The sequence below is a fragment of the Chiloscyllium punctatum genome, chromosome 26, assembly GCF_047496795.1.
Source record: "Chiloscyllium punctatum isolate Juve2018m chromosome 26, sChiPun1.3, whole genome shotgun sequence".
Classification (NCBI taxonomy): Eukaryota; Metazoa; Chordata; class Chondrichthyes; order Orectolobiformes; family Hemiscylliidae; genus Chiloscyllium; species Chiloscyllium punctatum.
Window position 1 is genome coordinate 64,127,289 of NC_092764.1, and position 12,629 is coordinate 64,139,917.

Sequence of the window (12,629 nt, forward strand, 5' to 3'; positions counted from 1 at the left end):
GAATCGAACCAGAGTTCCTGGTGGTGTGAGGGAACACTCCTGTCCCTAGCTCCCCTTGAGAAGGTGGTGATGCTGCCTTCTTGAACTGCTGCAGTCTACCTGCTGTGGACCCACAATGCCATTAGGGAGGGAATTCCAGGATTTTGACCCAGTGACAGTGAAGGAACAGTGAGATGTTTCCAAGTCAGGATGATGATCGACTTGGGAGGGTAATTCGAAGATGGTGGTGTTCCCATGTCTCTGCTGCCCTTGTCCTTTTGATCGAAGTGGTCGTGGGTTCGGAAGATGCTGTCTGAGGAGCTTTAGTAAATTTCTCCAGTGCATCTTGTAGACGGTGCATTGTGGTGGAGGGAGTGGATCCTTGTGGATGTGATGCCAGGTCAGGTGGGCTGCCTTGTCCTGGATGGTGTCAAGCTTCTTGAGTGTTGTTGGGGCTGCGCCCATCCAGGTAAATGGGGAATATTCGATCACACTCCTGGTTTGTGCCTTGCAGATGGTGGACAGACTTTGCAGAGTCAGGAGGTGAGTTACTCGTCACAGTATTCCCAGCCACTGACCTGCTCTTGTAGCCACTGTGTTTGTGCAGTGAGTCCAGTTGAGTTGCTAGTTAGTGGTAACCCCCCAAGATGTTGATTGACATTGCGGGACTCCATAATGGTAACATCATTGAATGTTAAAGGGTGGTGATTAGATTGTCTCTTATTGAAGATATTCATTGCCTGCCAATTGTGTGGCACAAATGTTAGTTGCCATTTGACAGTCCAAACCTTGCTATTGTCCAGATCTTGTTGCACTTGAACTGGTCTGCTTCAGTGTCTGAGGAGTCATGAATGGTGCTGAACATTGTCAATCATTGGCGAACACCCCCACTTCTGACCTGATGAAGCAGCTGAAGATGGTAGGGCCGAGAACACTACTCTGAGGAACTCCTGTAGAGATGTCCTGGAGCTGAGATGACTGACCTCCAATGACCACAAACATCTTCCTTTGTGCCAGGTATGACTCCGACCAGTGGAGAGTTTACCCCCTGAAGCCCACTGACTCCAGCTTTGCTAAGGCTGCACTCGGTTGAATGCAGCCTTGATGTCAAGGGCTGTCACTGTCACCTCACCTCTGGAATTCAGCTCTTTAGTCCATTTTGGACCAAGGCTGTAATGAGGTCAGGAGCTGAGTGGGCTGGTGGAACCCAAACTGGGCATCACTGAGCAGGTTATTACTGAGCAGGTTATTACTGAGCAGGTTATTACTGAGCAGTTATTACTGAGCAGGTGCTGCTGAATAGCACTGTTGAGGGACACCTTCCATCACTTTCCTGATCGTTGAGAGTAGGCTGATGGGGCAGTAATTGGCTGGGTTGGATTTGTCCTGCTTTTTATGTTCAGGACATACCTGGGCAATTTTCCACATTGCCAGGTTGTGGTAACTGTGAACAGCTTGGCTAGGGGAGCAGCAAGTTCTGGAGCACAAGTCTTCAATATTATTGTTGGAATATTGTCAGGGCCCAGAGCCTTTGCAGAATCCAGTGTCTCCAACCATTTCTTGATATCACGTGGAGTGAACTGGATTAGCTGAAGACTGGCATCTGGTGTTTTGATATGTTTGAAAGGGAAAAGAAACAGTATATGTTTTGGTCGATAACTTTAGCAAGTGGATTCATGTCCAGTCCACGCTCAGTACCACAGCAACCAAAACGGTTGGAGGTTTTTAACTTAAAGGCACCTCGTGCGTGACTGATCCTGCCCTCATTTGATGCTCATGGTCCAGCAGCATCATTGAACAATGATCGGAAACCCCAGCTGCTTTCGGGTCCATCTCTCCCTGCTCCCAGTTCTGTTGGTATTGTGGGGAGACTAACTGCAAGCCTAAGCTGTAGGCTTCCATAGCCTTCTGTACCCATCTTCCATTGGGCAGTAACTGGCCAATGAGCTGCTAAACTATTGGGAACACTCCAATGAGACTCAAAAGAGAGACAAGCGTTGACTCACCAACAGCTCTGATGGGTCCATGCTGTTTCACAACTCTTCCTAAACAAAATAGGCAGCAATTAGCAAACAGAACTAAATATTATAACAAGAATTTACCTTAGAACAGCAGGATCTCTGTATTCCTGAGCATGAGGACACTTTAAGACACGGATCAAATCACTTCTGACAATATCTGAACCTGTACAAGCCAAAATTATGAGTCCCTACTGCTACCAGGTGGTGACCCAGTGGAACTGCAGAGTAATGTTAGAAGTTGACGTATTCAGAGTGTTACAAAGGGACATAAATTTAAGGTGAAGGGTGGAAGGTATAGGGGAGATGTCAGGGGTGGGTTCTTTACCCAGAGAGTGGTGGGGGCATGGAATGCGCTGCCCGTGGGAGTGGTAGAGTCAGAATCATTGGCGACCTTTAAGTGGCATTTGGATAGGTACATGGATGGGTGCTTAATCTAGGATAGAGGTTCGGCACAACATCGTGGGCCGAAGGGCCTGTTCTGTGCTGTATTGTGCTATGTTCTATGTTCTATTCACTGGTAATTGGACATTCACCAGCACCATTCACAACTTTGCAGATATTGAAACAGTCCATGTCCATAAGGCAGTAAGACCTGGGCAGACAAGTAGCAAGGAACACGTGTGACACACAAGTACCAAGCAATAACCATCTGAATCGAACCCTTGGTCCTTGCTGTTCAGCGGCATTACTCTGTGGGAAGTACTCAGGCCAGTCCAACACCCCTGCCTGATACCCCAGCAAATTTCCTCTCTTCAGGTAATTCTCCCAGTCCCTTCTGAGGATCATGATGGAATCTGCCTATTGTACACTCCCACCTTGTACATTTCTGATCCTGACCCTCATTACCCATCGCTTCCTTGTTGTGTCATTTCTCAATTACCTTACTATTTATTTCCTGCTTCTCAATCCTGTCATTGTTGGAAACAGTTTCTTCCCATTTACTCCGCCCAACCCCTGGTGACTTCGATCAAATTGCCTCTCGAGCACATTCTCCCCATGTTTGCGTGGGTTTCCTCCCACAATCCGAAGATGTGCAGGTCAGTTGAATTGGCCATGCTAAGGTGCCCACAGTGTTAGTGTTAGGAGGGAAATGGCCCTAGGTGGGTTACTCTTCGGAGGGTCAGCGTGGACTGGTTGGGCTGAAGGGCCTGTTCCCACACTGTAAGAAATCTAATCTAATCTAACTTTCTCACCTCCAAGGCCAGCTTCTCCAGTCTCACCATGTGACTGAAATCTGCTGTTGCTTTAATAATTCTTGTCAATCCTTTCTGCACCCTTTCTAAACTCTTCACATCACTCTGAGAGTGAGGTGCTCATGTCACACAGTGTAAAGGAAGGAATTAAATAACTCTCTGGTCAGACCCTGTTTGTAAAGCCACCTTAAGCTTAGTCACTTATTTTCCCATTCACACCTCAAGGCAGGGTTGCCAGTGGAGGGGATAGTAGATGATGACAGGCTATTGAACATGGTGGGCATCACAGGCAAGGCTTTTCTAGTCACCACCAACCAAACAGTGCAAATCTGAGCTCCTGGGTTTTAACCATATTGCCCACATGGTGTACTGCAGTGTAGCAAGGTTCCTACCTAGGGGCATCATCTTGCTGAAGTATCCACTAGTGTACATACATGTGCACACATTATACACACACACATACACATGCAGGTACGCAGACACCTGTACACACACACGTGCACACATTATACATACACACACATACAGGTACACAGACACATGCACACACACGTGTACACATGCAGGTACACACACATATATATACACATATGCAGAAACAGGTATGCAGAAACATGCGCGCGCACACGTACACATGCAGGTACACACACGCACATACATGTAGGTACGTGGATGCATGCATGCACACGTGCATACACATGCAGGGACACACACACACATGCAGGTACACACATAGATACATGCAGGTACTCACACACATGCACGCACACACACACACAGACACATGCAAGTACACATACACACAGAGACACATGTAGGTGTACACACACACATGCAGGTACACACACACACACACACACATGCAGGTACTCAGACACACACACACGTGCGCACAAACTTACACGTACAGTTGAACGCAGGTCAGAAATTGTGACGAGAAACCAACAGCAACTTCTTTGCTAACAGTGAGGATCAGCTTAAGCTGCACAGATGGGAGTTTGAAAAGTCTCCAGTTCAGGGTGAGGGGAAACTTAGGGAAACGTAGTTTCAGAGTCACTCAAGAGTCACTCTCTGTTTAGACAGAAAGAGAAGCACTGACTCACCATCAACTTTGACGGGCCCATTCTGTTCCTGAACTGGTTCTAAACAAGACAAAGAACATTTACAATCAGCAGGAAATAGTACAAAACAACAAGTCATCTTTGGACAGAAGGATGTCTGTGTTCCTGAGTGGGAGGACACTTTTAAAACAAAAAACAGATCAGATCAGTTCTGACAGCACAGCTTTTGGTGGTTTTATACAATCTAAAATGAGGTAAGACAAAGCTGGGTGGGAGAGTGAGCTGTGAAGAGGATACAGAGATGTTGCAGTGTGATTTGTGTAAGTTAGATGAGTGGGAAAATGCATGTCAGATCGATAAATGTGAGGTTATCCTCTTTGGTTGGCAAACAGAAAAGCAGATAATCTGAATGGCACCAAACTGTGAGAGGGGAATGTGTAACTCAAACACCAGTCACTGAAGATAAGCACGGAGGTGCAACAGGTAGTAAAAACAATAAATGGTACAGTGGCCTTTGGAATGAGAGAATTCAAGTAGAGGAGCAGGGATGGTTTTGCTGCTATTGTACAGGCTCCTGTTGAAGACACATTGGGTTTATTGATTGTGCAGTTTTGGTCTCCTTATCTGAGGTAGGATGTTCTGTCTCTCGAGGGAGTGGAGCTAAGGGTTACCAGATTGTCGGGATGGTGGGACTGGTGCAGGAGGAGAGGGTGAAGTGGTTAGGATCGGATTCACGGAGATGACGAGAAATGTCTTCACCCAGAGAGCGATGGGCCGGTGGAATTCAAGGCCAAAACATTACATGGTTTCGAAGAGGAATTAGATATTGGGGCTAAAGGGATAAAAGGAGAAGAAGGGAAAAGCAGGAACAGGGTATTGAATTGGATGATCAGCCATGATCATATTGAAAGATAGAGCAATCTGAATGGGCCAAATGGCCTCCCCTGCTCCCATTTTCTGTTTCTGTGCCTCTAGCGCTACCCAGTGCTGACTGAGTGGAACTGCAGTGTCGTGTTGGAAGTTGGTGTATTCACTGGTAAGTAATGGTGAAAAGCATTCACAACTTCACAGATACTGAGGGAGACAAGCACTGACTCACCGACAAAGTTGATGAGCCTGTCCAGTTCCTCTACCGGTTCTAGACAAAATCAAGAACAGTTAGCAATCTGCACAAAATATTATCACTGAACAGAAGGATCTCTGTAGTCCTGAGTGTGAGAATTCCTTAAGACACAGATCAAATCAGTCCTCACAACACTGGTTCCATATAATCATGAGCCTCTATTGCTACCTGGTGGTCACTCTGTGGAACTGCAGCACATGATCAAATCAGATAAAATGAGGATTAGTCCCTTCAAGGTATGTGCAAATGAGAGGTTTTGAAAGTCCCAGGGTTTAGCGTGTGACTGTTTTTCCACAAGTACTCACATTTATTCACACCGTTTACAGTAAGCAGTCAAATGACTATCCAGAATGGTTAGCAGTCAAAGCACTATCACTGAGGGAAGGCACATCGCTGTGTACAATCTAATACTGTGAAAGCTGTGTGGGAAATATCTCCAGCGATCTAAGGCAGTCTACATGGCTGTTATTACTTTGAAGCGAGGGCACTTGATAGGAAAGGATTGAACAGTTAACCCCAGGGCTCGTTCATGTGTCATATCTAATCTGATACTGGCCAGGTAAAGTCATAAACAGAGCTATATATAAAACGCCCAACACTGAGGCAACAGTTGTAGGATTCCTGACCTCACTCTCCTTGTTACAAATGAAACTAACATTAAATAACTAAACAGGGAGGCCTTGTGGTGAGGTGAATATCTGAGCCTTTCAGTTCAAGGCCTACTGCGGGATTCAACAGCCAAAGTCCATTCACAATTGGCTGAAGATATTGAATCCCATCCTGTAAAACCTCGCAGTACAGCCACTGGCATCCGAGTCAACAGAGTGCCACATGGTGAGCTATCGAGTCTGGAAGGTTGGCCGACTGTCCCAGGAGTAACTAACTATATGGTCAGCCAGTGCATTACCCGTCTCATATGTCATCAGATACAGAAAGAGAAAAACTAGTGAAACTGCAGTTTGGACCAAAGATCATTGCCCTGAAGATGCTGCCACACCTACTGAGTCTTTCTGGTCTATCCTGGTTTCAGTTCTGAGTTCCAGCCCCCAGGAATATTTCCTTTGGACTTGGATTGCAACCTTCTGGAGGTTCATGGATTCTTTTGTAATAACTGCCTTAAAGTCTAGCTTTGAAATTCCGGCCTAACCCATTTGGATGAGGCCAACATTTAGTTATCCTCGATGTATTTATCTGCTCAGTATTTATGGTCAATTCCAAAATAAGTGGCCTGGGTATTGCTGTGCATCTAACGTCTGGTAGCAAACACCCACAAATTGTCTGCGCCACTGACAGTCTAAGCTGCCACACCTTCACAGTCGGCAGGCTGTGACATCTTCACAAAGGGAATCTACTCTCAGCTGTGATACCTTTGCACTGGGCGGGGCTTTATTTCATCTTGGCGATGGCATCTCACACTCCACTTGGATTTTATTGCGTCTTAGTTACGGCACTCCCTGCAGCTGGGCAGGCCCTCAAGACAGTACAACTAATGGAAGCACGAGGCAGATGTTTGAGAGCTGTGTGAGCGCCAGTCTGGGACAGAGGGGTGTGGGGCAACTTGTACTCCATCCTTCTGCAGAGTCCCACTGACACAGATGTCGACCATGATGGATATATTGGTGTCTGTTGAGCCACAGTGGGCCCATTGATGGGACATGAAGCTTGTTCCTTAATTGGGACAGGGGTGTGAATCTGGGAAAGGAGCTCCTGATGAACATTACCACAGAAGAGGTTGTTGTCTTCACCATATCCTGGTGTTGGCGAGTCAGAACCTCCACACGCAGACTGCGACTTCTGTACAGGAACAGGAAGACGATCAGGGAAAGGTAACTAAAGGCTCACAGCCAGATCTTTCACCTTTCATCACCGTCGGATTCTAAAGAATGTCAGCCGGCCCTTACCCCCATCCCCCCCCTCCTTCGGACAGAACAGAGGAGAATCCTCCCCCTACTCCCCCCCTTTCCCCCCCCCACGTCCCCACCCTTTCCCCCCTTTCCCCCCACGTCCCCCCTTTCCCCCTTCCTCCCCCCTTCCCCTTCCCCCTTCCCTCCCCCCCCTTCCCTTCCCCCCCTCCCCCCCTTCCCTTCCCTTCCCTTCCCCCACTTCCCGCCCCTCCCACCCCCCCTCCCTTCCCTTCCCCCCCTTCCCGCCCCTCCCACCCCCCCTCCCACCCCCCCTCCCGCCTTCCCCCCCCCTCCCACCCCCCCCTCAACCCCCCCTCCCACACTTCCCCCTCCCTCCGTTCCCCCCCTTCACTTCCTCCCCCAACTCACCCCTCCCCCCCTTCCCTTCCTCCCCCAACTCCCCCCTCCCCCCTCCCCCCTTCCCTTCCCCCCTCCCCCCGTTCTCTTCCCCCCCCAACTCCCCCCTCCCCCCCCTTCCCTTCCTCCCCCAACTCCCCCCTCCCCCCCTCCTCTTCCCCCCTCCCCCCCTCCCCCCCTTCCCTTCCTGCCCCAACTCCCCCCTCCCCGCCTTCCCTTCCTCCCCCAACTCCCCAACTCCCCCCCTTCCCTTCCTCACCCAACTCCCCCAACTCCCCCCTCCCCCCCTTCCCTCCCTCCCCCAACTCCCCCCTCCCCCCCTTCCCTTCCTCCCCAACCCCCCTCCCCCCTTCCTTCCTCCCCCAACTCCCCCCTCCCCCCCTTCCCTTCCTCCCCCAACTCCCCCCTCCCCCCCTTCCCTTCCTCCCCCAACTCCCCCCTCCCCCCCTTCCCTTCCTCCCCCAACTCCCCCCTCCCCCCCTTCCCTTCCTCCCCCAACTCCCCCCTCCCCCCCTTCCCTTCCCGCCCCAACTCACCCTCCCCCCCTTCCCTTCCCCCCCCAACTCCCCCCTCACCCCCTTCCCTTCCCCCCCAAGTCCCCCCTCCCTCCCCCAACTCCCCCCTCCCACCCCTTCCCTTCCCTTCCCCCCCCAACTCCCCCTCTCCCCCCCCTTCCCTTCCCTTCCCCCCCAACTCCCCCCTCCCCCCCTTCCCTCCCCCCTCCCCCCCCTTCCCTCCCCCCCCACTCCCCCCTCCCCCCTCCCCCCCCTTCCCTCCCCCCTCCCCCCCCCTTCCCTCCCCCCCCCAACTCCCCCCTTCCCCCCCCCACTCCCCCCTCCCCCCCCACTCCCCCCACTCCCCCCCTCCCCCCCCTTCCCTCCCCCCCAACTCCCCCCTCCCCCCCCTTCCCTTCACCCCCCCCACTCCCTCCCCCCCAACTCCCCCCTCCCCCCCCTTCCCTTCACCCCCCCAACTCCCCCCTCCCCCCCTTCCCTTCCCCTCCCCCAACTCCCCCCTCCCCCCCCTTCCCTTCCCCCCCACCAACTCCCCCCTCCCCCCCTTCCCTTCCCCCCCCCCAACTCCCCCCTCCCCCCCTTCCCTTCCCCCCTCCCCCCCTTCCTTCCCCCCCCCAACTCCCCCCCTTCCCTTCCCCCCCCCAACCTCCCCCCTCCCCCCCTTCCCTTCCCCCCCCATCCCCCCTCCCCCCTTCCCTTCCCCCCCCCCAACTCCCCCCTCCCCCCCTTCCCTTCCCCCCCCCAACTCCCCCCTCCCCCCCTTCCCTTCCCCCCCCCAACTCCCCCCTCCCCCTTCCCTTCCCCCCCCCAACTCCCCCCTCCCCCCCTTCCCTTCCCCCCCCAACTCCCCCCTCCCCCCCACTCCCCCCTCCCCCCCTTCCCTCCCCCCCCAACTCCCCCTCCCCCCCTTCCCTTCCCCCCCCAACTCCCCCCTCCCCCCCTTCCCTTCCCCCCCCAACTCCCCCCTCCCCCCCTTCCCTTCCCCCCCCAACTCCCCCCTCCCCCCCCCTTCCCTTCCCCCCCCAACTCCCCCCCTCCCCCCCCTTCCCTTCCCCCCCCAACTCCCCCCTCCCCCCCCTTCCCTTCCCCCCCCAACTCCCCCCTCCCCCCCCTTCCCTTCCCCCCCCCTTCCCTTCCCCCCCCAACTCCCCCCTCCCCCCCCTTCCCTTCCCCCCCCCTTCCCTTCCCCCCCAACTCCCCCCTCCCCCCCTTCCCTTCCCCCCCCCAACTCCCCCTCCCCCCCTTCCCTTCCCCCCCCCAACTCCACCCTCCCCCCCCACTCCCCCCTCCCCCCCCTTCCCTCCCCCCCAACTCCCCCCTCCCCCCTTCCCTTCCCCCCCCAACTCCCCCCTCCCCCCCCTTCCCTTCCCCCCCCAACTCCCCCATCCCCCCCCTTCCCTTCCCCCCCTCCCCCCCCTTCCCTTCCCCCCCCAACTCCCCCCTCCCCCCCCTTCCCTTCCCCCCCCAACTCCCCCCTCCCCCCTTCCCTCCCCCCCCCAACTCCCCCCTCCCCCCTTCCCTTCCCCCCCCCAACTCCCCCCTCCCCCCTTCCCTTCCCCCCCCTTCCCCCCCTCCCCCCTTCCCTTCCCTTCCCCCCCTTCCTGCCCCTCCCACCCCCCCTCCCCCCTTCCCCCCCCTCCCACACTTCCCCCCTCCCTCTGTTCCCCCCCACCCCCCCCCTTCCCCCCCTTCCGCCCCCCTCCCACCCCCTCCCACCACCCCCCTCCCCCCCTTCCGCCCCCTCCCACCACCCCCCTCCCCCCCTTCCGCCCCCCTCCCACCACCCCCCTCCCCCCCTTCCGCCCCCCTCCCACCACCCCCCTCCCCCCCTTCCCCCTTCCCTTCCTCCCCCAACTCCCCCCTCCCCCCCTTCCCTTCCCCCCCCAACTCCCCCCTCCCCCCCCCAACTCCCCCTCCCCCCCTTCCCTTCCCCCCCCAACTCCCCCCTCCCCCCTTCCCTTCCCCCCCCCAACTCCCCCCTCCCCCCTTCCCTTCCCCCCCCAACTCCCCCCTCCCCCCCTTCCCTTCCCCACCCCAACTCCCCCCTCCCCCCCTTCCCTTCCCCCCCCAACTCCACCCTCCCCCCCAACTCCACCCTCCCCCCCCACTCCCCCCTCCCCCCCCTTCCCTCCCCCCCAACTCCCCCCTTCCCCCCCTTCCCTTCCCCCCCTTCCCTTCCCCCCCAACTCCCCCCTCCCCCCCCTTCCCTTCCCCCCCAACTCCCCCCTCCCCCCCCTTCCCTTCCCCCCCCAACTCCCCCATCCCCCCCCTTCCCTTCCCCCCCTCCCCCCCCTTCCCTTCCCCCCCCAACTCCCCCCTCCCCCCCCTTCCCTTCCCCCCCCAACTCCCCCCTCCCCCCCCTTCCCTTCCCCCCCTCCCCCCCCTTCCCTTCCCCCCCCAACTCCCCCCTCCCCCCCTTCCCTTCCCCCCCCCAACTCCCCCCTCCCCCCTTCCCTCCCCCCCCCAACTCCCCCTCCCCCCTTCCCTCCCCCCCCCAACTCTCCCTCCCCCCCTTCCCTTCCTCCCCCAACTCCCCCCTCCCCCCCTTCCCTTCCCCCCCCAACTCCCCCTCCCCCCCTTCCCTTCCCCCCCCCAACTCCCCCTCCCCCCCTTCCCTTCCCCCCCCCAACTCCCCCCTCCCCCCCTTCCCTTCCCCCCCCAATTCCCCCCTCCCCCCCTTCCCTTCCCCCCCCAACTCCCCCCTCCCCCCCCTTCCCTTCCCCCCCCAACTCCCCCATCCCCCCCCTTCCCTTCCCCCCCTCCCCCCCCTTCCCTTCCCCCCCCAACTCCCCCCTCCCCCCCCTTCCCTTCCCCCCCCCAACTCCCCCCTCCCCCCTTCCCTCCCCCCCCCAACTCCCCCCTCCCCCCTTCCCTTCCCCCCCCCAACTCCCCCCTCCCCCCTTCCCTTCCCCCCCCTTCCCCCCCTCCCCCCTTCCCTTCCCTTCCCCCCCTTCCTGCCCCTCCCACCCCCCCTCCCCCCTTCCCCCCCTCCCACACTTCCCCCCTCCCTCTGTTCCCCCCCCACCCCCCCCCTTCCCCCCCTTCCGCCCCCCTCCCACCCCCCTCCCACCACCCCCCTCCCCCCCTTCCGCCCCCCTCCCACCACCCCCCTCCCCCCCTTCCGCCCCCCTCCCACCACCCCCCTCCCCCCCTTCCGCCCCCCTCCCACCACCCCCCTCCCCCCCTTCCCCCTTCCTTCCTCCCCACTCCCCCCTCCCCCCTCCCCCCCTTCCCTTCCCCCCCCCAACTCCCCCTCCCCCCCCCAACTCCCCCTCCCCCCCTTCCCTTCCCCCCCCAACTCCCCCCTCCCCCCCTTCCCTTCCCCCCCCCAACTCCACCCTCCCCCCCAACTCCACCCTCCCCCCCCACTCCCCCCTCCCCCCCCTTCCCTCCCCCCCCAACTCCCCCCTCCCCCCCCTTCCCTTCCCCCCCCAACTCCCCCCTCCCCCCCCTTCCCTTCCCCCCCCAACTCCCCCATCCCCCCCCTTCCCTTCCCCCCCTCCCCCCCCTTCCCTTCCCCCCCAACTCCCCCCTCCCCCCCCTTCCCTTCCCCCCCTCCCCCCCCTTCCCTTCCCCCCCAACTCCCCCCTCCCCCCCCTTCCCTTCCCCCCCTCCCCCCCTTCCCTTCCCCCCCCAACTCCCCCCTCCCCCCCCTTCCCTTCCCCCCCCAACTCCCCCCTCCCCCCTTCCCTCCCCCCCCCAACTCCCCCTCCCCCCCTTCCCTCCCCCCCCCAACTCCCCCTCCCCCCCTTCCCTCCCCCCCCCCAACTCTCCCTCCCCCCCTTCCCTTCCTCCCCCAACTCCCCCCTCCCCCCCTTCCCTTCCCCCCCCCAACTCCCCCTCCCCCCTTCCCTTCCCCCCCCCAACTCCCCCTCCCCCCCTTCCCTTCCCCCCCCAACTCCCCCCTCCCCCCCTTCCCTTCCCCCCCCAATTCCCCCCTCCCCCCCTTCCCTTCCCCCCCCAATTCCCCCCTCCCCCCCCTTCCCTTCCCCCCCAATTCCCCCCTCCCCCCCTTCCCTTCCCCCCCAATTCCCCCCTCCCCCCCTTCCCTTCCCCCCCCAACTCCCCCCTCCCCCCCTTCCTTCCCCCCCAATTCCCCCCTCCCCCCTTCCCTTCCCCCCCTTACCCCCCTCCCCCCTTCCCTTCCCTTCCCCCCCTTCCTGCCCCTCCCACCCCCCCTCCCCCCTTCCCCCCCTCCCACACTTCCCCCCTCCCTCTGTTCCCCCACCACCCCCCCCTTCCCCCCCTCTCCCCCCCTTCCGCCCCCCTCCCACCACCCCCCTCCCCCCCTTCCGCCCCCCTCCCACCACCCCCCTCCCCCCCTTCCCCCTTCCCTTCCTCCCCCAACTCCCCCCTCCCCTTCCCCCCCCCCAACTCCCCCTCCCCCCCCTTCCCTTCCCCCCCCAACTCCCCCCTCCCCCCCTTCCCTTCCCCCCCCCAACTCCCCCCTCCCCCCCTTCCCCCCCCAATTCCCCC

At 58.9% G+C, this 12,629-nt stretch overlaps 1 protein-coding gene across 1 annotated transcript in view; it reads right to left on the reverse strand.

The window, feature by feature from the left end:
* The window catches only part of LOC140496221 (uncharacterized), a 24,503-nt gene that overhangs the window by 5,654 nt on the left and 6,220 nt on the right, over positions 1–12,629 (reverse strand). The window contains exons 2-5 of the mRNA XM_072595721.1: positions 7,099–7,207; positions 5,354–5,392; positions 4,297–4,335; positions 1,986–2,024 (exon numbers count right to left, since the gene is read on the reverse strand). Of these exons, the coding sequence (XP_072451822.1) occupies positions 1,986–2,024; positions 4,297–4,335; positions 5,354–5,392; positions 7,099–7,207 (226 nt within the window). The remainder of the gene's footprint in view (positions 1–1,985; positions 2,025–4,296; positions 4,336–5,353; positions 5,393–7,098; positions 7,208–12,629) is intronic.